Source organism: Lathyrus oleraceus, chromosome 5 (genome assembly GCF_024323335.1).
Source record: "Lathyrus oleraceus cultivar Zhongwan6 chromosome 5, CAAS_Psat_ZW6_1.0, whole genome shotgun sequence".
NCBI classification, from domain to species: Eukaryota; Viridiplantae; Streptophyta; class Magnoliopsida; order Fabales; family Fabaceae; genus Lathyrus; species Lathyrus oleraceus.
This window is the reverse complement of record NC_066583.1, coordinates 533,770,109-533,778,403: the sequence shown is the minus strand read 5'-3', so window position 1 is coordinate 533,778,403 and position 8,295 is coordinate 533,770,109. Positions and strand designations below refer to the sequence as shown.

General features: G+C 35.3%; 1 protein-coding gene across 1 annotated transcript; it reads left to right on the top strand.

Annotated features, from left to right (window-relative positions):
* The first annotated feature begins 2,138 nt into the window (after positions 1-2,138).
* Positions 2,139-5,505, top strand: LOC127086147 (uncharacterized). Its single transcript, XM_051026863.1, has 9 exons — positions 2,139-2,603; positions 2,706-2,892; positions 3,670-3,803; positions 3,892-4,004; positions 4,101-4,341; positions 4,423-4,578; positions 4,668-4,747; positions 4,839-4,888; positions 5,052-5,505. The coding sequence occupies exons 1-9, from the start codon at positions 2,238-2,240 to the stop codon at positions 5,183-5,185; spliced, it is 1,461 nt and encodes a 486-aa protein (XP_050882820.1). The 5' UTR covers positions 2,139-2,237; the 3' UTR covers positions 5,186-5,505.
* Positions 5,506-8,295: the final 2,790 nt, after the last annotated feature.

Genomic DNA, 8,295 nt, shown 5'->3' with positions numbered 1-8,295 from the left:
TCTCTTCCAAAAATAGCATTCAAACAAAAAAGTTTCCAAAACAACATTCAAACAAAAAAAGGAAAGTATAAGTGAACTCTAGAATAAAGAAAAGGAATTCGGGAACTCTGAACTACCACTCTTTTCATCTTCTTTTCACTTTCTAAATCAAATTAGTTTCAATGAAGAAATTCAAAAATGTTCATCTTCTTTTCATCTTCTTCCTTTACTTCTCTGTAACCACCCATTCCTTGTTTAGTCCATCTTCCAAATCCAAAACACGTGAAGAAATTTTGGAAGAAGAGTAAAATTTAATTGGTAAATATTAACAATATTTTGGAAATTTAAATTTTTGAAAGGTGCCAGATATAATGTAAGGGGTGGCAAGATAATTCCCCGTGATAAACACGTGGTGGAGATAGACATATTTTCCAACAATTTTCCACTTCTGGCTCCACCCATATCTTCTGGTTTTCAAACAAAAAAGTATAAGTGGTTTATTCAAAAACAAATATAAACATGTGGTAGAGATGAGACAAATTCTCCAATCATCTTTCCACTTTCGGGCCCCACCCATCTCTTCCAAACCAGAATTCAAACAAAAAAGTATAAGTGGTTTATTCAAAAACAAATATAAAGCAATAACATAAGTTAGATAATTGATACATACCAAATAAAACTCTAGAATAAAGAAAAGGAACGGGAAACTCTGAATTGCCACTTTTTTCATCTTCTTTTCACCTTCTAAATCAAATTAGTTTCTTGTTTGTCATTGTAACATTCAGTTGTAAAAAACCAATTTGTTTTCGAATAATAATGACATTGAAATGAATATGCATGTTTTGAATCAATCCATTTGTGTCCACTTATATTTTATTCATCGATATCAAACTTTTGTTTAAGCAAAATCAAAAGGAGAATGATGAAATTGGAATACACGAAATCACTACATGAATGCTTCTGAATAAAATCTTGCTGACGATGTAATACATTGTTTTAAATCCCCAAACATCAGAATTATAAGAAAGATAATCCCTAGTCAACCCCTTCGAGGCAATGAATATAAGTGTCTTTCTAAATATAAAGCCCCCAAAGGGTAGTCGTCAGTTAGTTTGACCCGACGCTCAAACTTCAAAAGAGGAATGTCCTATCTGAGGACCAACCACATCTTATCCCTTACGAGAGATCGGAAACCACAAATCTCTAACGATTTTCCCTCACCAACAGAGGAACGAGGCAGTCACAACCCCCTGAACTAATGACACAACTCCTTAACCCAACTTAACCTCTTGAATAACTAAGAAGTCAAGATGAGAATCTCTAATCAATTCTATGATTTTCCTCTTCTTATGACTCCCTTAACCCCCTAACATTAAAAGATCCTATAGTCATTGAGGATAAGCCGCCTCCCTTGCAATTTTTTCCAAAACATTTCTCTCTTCCTACTGAACCAACCTCCTAACCTCAAAAGAATCCTCTATCTGAAAATAAACCATACCAACTTTGACCTAGCTAGAAGCAAATTAACTCCTAAATGATACAGACTACCTGGAACCTCTGCTCCAAAATAATAAGGCCAAAAACTCGAGTGAATTCTAAGATGAGGATAAAGAAGAGCTGATTGATTGTGCCCCACAAAAATCGGGTCATTTGATCCTGCAATTAGAATGCAAACAGACACCACTTCGTTAGACAATAAATACATAGAGTGTAGCTGAATAAGGTTATATGAACTCAACCTTATTCAATCACGCAACACTCTCACATCCTAAAAAGGAATGAACATAATAACATCTCTAGCCGCCCTTAGACGATAAAATACTAAAAAACTTGTTACTACGATTTGAAAAAATTGCCTATTTGAAACAACTGAACCGGACTAATCACTAAGTTCAATCTTCAAAAAACGAGAACTAATATTTAGCCCGAAAAAATTCGGGTAAGCTGCTGACCCAAAACTTAGACCGAAAAAAGAACACAATATTTTGCTAATAAAATATCTTGCTTCTATCTTTCAAAATGAGTTGAATTACAACTTGTACATGACCAAAACGTGATGGAGATGACCATCTTCCCACCTTTCGGGCCCCACCGCCCTCTCTCTCTTCCAAAATAGCATTCAAACAAAAAAGTTTCCAAAAGAGCATTCAAACCAAAAAACAGAAAGGTATAAGTGAACTCTAGAATAAAGAAAAGGAACTCGGAACTCATACCACTCTTTTCATCTTCTTTTCACCTTCTAAATCAAATTAGTTTCAATGAAGAAATTCAACAATGTTCATCTTCTTTTCATCTTCTTCCTTTACTTCTCTGGAACCACCCATTCCTTGTTTAGTCCATCTTCCAAATCCAAAACAACCGCGCACCCCTCTGCAACACTCACTTCAAATGAAGATGTTAAAACATACTTTTTCAAACAAACTCTCGATCATTTTAACCATCTTCCAAAAAGTTATACAAAGTTTAAGCAAAGATATTATGTAAATTTCAAGTATTGGGGTGGTGCTAATTCCAGCGCCCCAATACTTGCCTATTTGGGTGCAGAAAGTGAAATGGAAATGCCGGATGAAGATTTTGGGACGGATAATGCAGCATCCTTTAAAGCTTTGCTGGTGTATATAGAGGTAGTAAATATGAAACTGTTTCTTTAATACTCAATGATGATTTATGAATCAAGTTGGTTTTACACATTCTGACTCTGACGTTACTTTTAATTTTCTTCTTAGCATCGCTACTACGGGAAATCTGTTCCCTTTGGATCAAAGGAAAAGGCATATAAGAATGCGAATACGTTGGGCTACTTAAACTCAGAACAAGCCCTCGCAGATTACGCCGCCGTGCTGATATATTTAAAAAATTCATTACATGCACAAGAGTCGCCAGTGATTGTGATGGGAGCATCCTATGGCGGAAGTTAGTTTCTAAGATTCTCTTATTTTGAATTCTTCCTTTTTGTATAGAATTCTTGTCTATATGATTTATATAAATTCTGTAATTGTGATGTGTTACTGTTATATTATGTTTTTGCTTTCTAATGGTAAAAATAAGAATGTAGAATCAGAAGAATCCGAGCTATGAATCGCTATTTGAATGTAGCAGCAGCAGATCCTGTTGCAGTCTACCCTCCAAGCTCTAGTTTTTATCTTAGTCCAAGTAGTCTTAGGTCAGTCGCGGTTGTTTTGGTATTGGTTATATGGATGCGGCCATTTTGTTGCGATTTGAAGTCTGCAGTCTAGCTGGGTCAATACGTCTTTGTAGGTTGCCGCTGCTATGTGGGCGAGGAGCTTGGAGGCTCTAGGCTCTTGTGCTAGCTGGTTGCATTATCATCAGTGTCAGGCTGTTATGTCTCAGCCCGCAGTTTCTAGTTGGTTTAGTTTTGGTGTGGATCCCATGCTTTGGTATTTTTCGATTGCGCGGGTGGTGTGCTTGTCGTTGGTGTGGATCCCATGCTTTGGTATTTTTCGATTGCGCGGGTGGTGTGCTTGTCGTTGGTGTGGATCCCATGCTTTGGTATTTTTCGATTGCGCGGGTGGTGTGCTTGTCGTCGGTGTGGATCCCATGCTTTGGTATTTTTCGATTGCGCGGGTGGTGTGCTTGTCGTCGGTGTGGATAATTGCCTTTAATCCTGGTTTGAATTCTGTGGCATTAGGTGCTGTCTTAATTAATGTCATATATTTGTTAATAATGCAGTGCTTGCTGCATGGTTTCGGCTTAAATATCCGCATGTGGCCGTGGGGGCCCTGGCATCATCGGCTCCACTCCTATACTTCGATAATATCACACCTCAAAATGCCTATTATGATGTTGTTACAAGGGATTTTAAAGTAATTCACTATAACTTATTTTTTATCTTTTGATTCATTTATTTTATATGAAAAACATAGTTAGTTATAAATTCATTATTGGTTGCAGGAAGCTAGTGAGACATGCTATAAATTTATTCGAAACTCTTGGTCTGAAATCGACAAAGTTGCGTCTCAGAGAAATGGTCTTTCCAGTCTAAGCCAGAGATTTAACACTTGCTAGTAAAAAAAAACAATATTTTCATTTATTTTCTTCCTTTTGTTTGAGCTATGATTTAAGTTGAGAGTTAAACTTATTCAAACTGTTCTTTCTTGCAGTCCTTTGGAACAGTCTGATGAGTTGAAAGAGTTCCTAAGGATCATATATATCTACTCAGCCCAATTTGATTATCCTCTAGTTAGAAATATCTGTAAGGCCATTGATGGAGCTTCCTTTGGAAGTGATGTCCTGAGTAGGATATATGGAGGTGTTGTTGCTTACCATGAAAGCAACAAATGTACTGTTAATGCCTATAAGTATACTGTTGCAGCAGACACATTTAATGTTTATGAGTGGCAGGTATATAATAATTGTCGAAGGTTCTCTCATATTATTTCAAACTTGTGGAACTAAAAATATTATGAATTATTATGCATTCAGAGATGCACCGAAATAGTGATGCCCATCGGCATAACAGGGAATTCTACCATGTTTCAACCTATGCCTTTCAGCTTAAAAAACTATGCTAAAAAGTGCAAGAAAGATTTTGGAGTCTCACCTCGACCTCATTGGATCACTGCTTACTATGGAGGTCATGTATGTTGTTCTATATCAGAATTCATTATTAACAAATATTTAAATATCAATTTCAATATTATGATTATATCATTTTGTGACTTATGCAGAATATGAAGTTAGTTCTTAGAAGATTTGGTAGCAATATCATTTTTTCAAATGGACTCAGAGATCCTTATAGTAGTGGAGGGTAAACACCTAAATCCAAAAAAAAACAAATTCATCTTAATTATTTTAGTAGAATGTGTTAAAACTAACTATGTGGCTTTTACATGTTTCAGAGTTCTGAAAAACTTATCCGATAGTCTCGTTGCGCTTTCTACCGTCAAAGGTAAGTATGAATATGTATCATAAGAATAAATACAATTTATATTATATCATACGGATTTTAATGTATAGAGAATAAATTGAAGTAGTATTAAGAGTTTGGAACTAATTCTTATTATTTTATATCCAGATGTAAACCAATTTATCAACTGGCTCTGAATTTTCAGGAACTCATGGTATGGATCTTATGGCTGCAAGTGAAAGTGATCAAGATTGGTTGACTGAGCAGAGGAAGAAAGAGGTGGAGATTATGCATGGATGGATTAAACAATACTATGCTGATATTGATGCACTAGAATAATGATGATATAGGATGAAAACAAAAGAAATAATGTTGTACACAGCAAGAGGTGTACATTGTGAGTTTTTGCCATCCCAGTAGGGATTCCTGCTGAGTGTAAGCGTTCAAGATTCTAAAAGACGATGATGAAGAACTTACATCGATTTTGCCATACAACAAAGGAATGCCTTTTCAGCTTGATCGTGCATGTGAATTGATCGACGAAATGCCTCAAAGGAATGAAGTTTTGTGGGGCACCATTATAGCGTGTTATAGACATGATAAATTGTGTCGTGATGCTATTCAACTCTCTTTAATGAAATTTTTCGAGCATTGTTATATTTATGCTTTAGTTCTCTATCAATGCATCTGCTTCCTCTCGAGTTTCTCCTCATCTTTCTCTGTAGTTTGAGCAATAGAAGTTCAGGGCCCTCCATGTCCTTCCGATTGAGACAGTGATCTAACTGGAATTTGTTCAACAAAGTCAAGAAATAACGAGCATAAGCTGACTTTTGAGGCATCATTTTATTTCTCCAGCCGGCATGAAAAATACAATATCTAGAATACAATTTATTGAAATTGAAAACTATTTTATCTGCTATTTATTAATCTTCTCAGTCATAGTTAACATTGATGCTTCTTGGTGGTACTGATGTTACACTAAACCCGCTTGAAGTATATCAGTCATAGTTTTAAAAAATAAGGATTTGGAATTGGATATGAACTATATGACTTAGTTGAAAATAATCCACTTGAAGAGTAAACAACTTGTGACATCTCATAGTATAAGAATCAGTGCCTAATGATCCATTCTATGAAGTGTATCAGCGTATTAAAAACAACTAGATATGTAAAACAACAATGAAGAACAGAAAAGGGTCATTAAGAATTGGGGCAAATGATTGAGTTTTTGAAACTTTATCAAAGTAATGACATGCTAAGGATTTCTTTCTGGAAGATTTTAAACTAGAATTTCATATATTGTATTCACAGTTTATGCAATCTTATTATATATTTATCATAATTCTTGTTTCTTCATTGTTAAGATATAAGATATAATTCAAGTTGTGTGTGGTGCAAACCCAAAGTCAATTAGAGTTTAAGGTTTGTTACTTAGTTTGTTACTTAGTAGTCAAGTAAATTTGTATATAAATACATGCATATGTAAATCAGTTTGTAACATAATCATTCTTAAATAAAAGAATCTTTTGTATATGTATACATGCATATGTAAATCAGTTTGTAACACATGAGAGTTAGTCGAATTGCCAACACATACAAAAATTATTGAAGTGAAGTGGGTGTTTAAGTTAAAACACACTATTGATGGATCGATAGCAAGACATAAGGAAGCATTGGTAACTCGAGGTTTTCTTCAGAGAGAATGAGTCGACTACTTTGAAGTATACACACCAGTAGCAAGATTGGAGATTGTTCGTCTAGTCGTCGCCTTGGCATGCAATCAAGGCTGGTTGATATTTCACTTAAATGTGAAATCAACTTTTTTGAATGGTACTCTAGATGAAGAGGTATATGTCACACAACCTCCTGGGTTTGTGATTTAGGAGGAAGCATGGAAAGTATACAAGTTGCATGAAGAGCTTTATGGTCTCAAGCAGACACCTAGGGCATGGAACAAGAAGATCGACTCATACTTAGTCGAATTGGGATTCATCAAATGCAAATCTAAGTATGATGTCTATGTTGAGGTTGTGGCACAAGATATAACAATCATCTTCTTATATGTCGATGACCTGCTAGCAATTGGAAGTAACTTGGAGAACTTGTCGAAGTTCAAAGACTAATGAAGAAGAAGTTTGAAATGTCGGATATGGGAAACTTGTCTTATTTCCTAGGCATGGAATTTCAAATGCCGAAGCAAGATATGGTGCTACATCAAAAAAAGTATGTCAAAGAGATACTCAAGAGATTCCTAATGGATGATTCGACTCATGCATCTTCACTTGTCGAACCAAATTTGAAGTTGGAGAAGCATGAAGAGGAAGACAAAGTCGATGCAACTTCGTTCAAACAAATTGTCAGATCTCTAAGATATGTATGCAACAGTCGACCTAATATAGATTTTTCAGTCGGATTAGTGAGCAGATACATGAGTGAACCAAGGGTGTTACACATGAAGGCTACAAGAAGAATCCTGAGATACTTAAAAGGATCGATAAACTATGGAATTCTATTTTGACAAGATTCTGAAAGCAAAGAAGTTGTGATTAATTCCAATTCAAATGCAGATTGGTGTGGAAATAAGGAAGATCAAACAAACACAACTAGTTATTTCTTTCAAGTGTTTGATGCTCCAATCTTATGGTGCTTGAGAAAGCAACCTGTGGTGACATTGTCATCGTCTGAGGCTGAATATATAGCAAGATCCTATGATGCGTGTCAAGCAATTTGGATCAGATATGTACTTGAAGAAATGGAGGTCGAAGTGAAGAAACCTCTGGTGTTGCAGATCGACACAAGTCATCCATAAATCTTGCGAAGAACCCACATGGAAAAAGTAAGCACATCGAAGCTAGATTTCATTTCCTTAGGAACAAGGTAAATCGAGGCGAACTTGAAGTGATGCATTGCTTAAGTGAAGCACAATTGATCGATATTTTCATCAAAGAATTGAAGATCGACAAATTCCTGAATTTGAGAAAGAAATTAGGAATAGTTCAAATTGACTATGATTAGAATATATTTGACAACTTGGATTATAAGGGGGTATGTTGAGATATAAGATATAATCCAAGTTGTGTGTAGTCCAAGCCCAAAGTCAATTAGGATTTATAGTTTGTTACTTATTAATCAAGTAACTTTGTATATAAATACACACTTATATAAATCAGTTTGTAACACAATCATTTTTCAATAATAGAATCCTTATTTTCGTATTCTCTCTCTCTCTCTCTCTCTCTCTCTCTCCCCTCACCCAATATCACTCATTACAATTATTTACTTTTATAATTTTCAACATCTTCATCTACTTTCACTTTCACCTCACCAACATCATCACACAGTATCGTTGGAACCACTGTTAGTGATTAAGGATGAGAGGTAGAAGAAGAACAGTGTAACATGCATGCTATTGTAAAGAAACTTCAATTAAAGAAACATTTGATAAAGTG

Coding starts and splice junctions, on each gene's coding strand:
- LOC127086147 (XM_051026863.1), top strand. CDS start 2,238: ATGAAGAAATTCAACAATGTTCATCTTCTTTTCATCTTCTTCCTTTAC. Junction 2,893..3,669: donor GGGAGCATCCTATGGCGGAA/GTTAGTTTCTAA, acceptor TTAATAATGCAG/TGCTTGCTGCATGGTTTCGG. Junction 3,804..3,891: donor TTGTTACAAGGGATTTTAAA/GTAATTCACTAT, acceptor TATTGGTTGCAG/GAAGCTAGTGAGACATGCTA.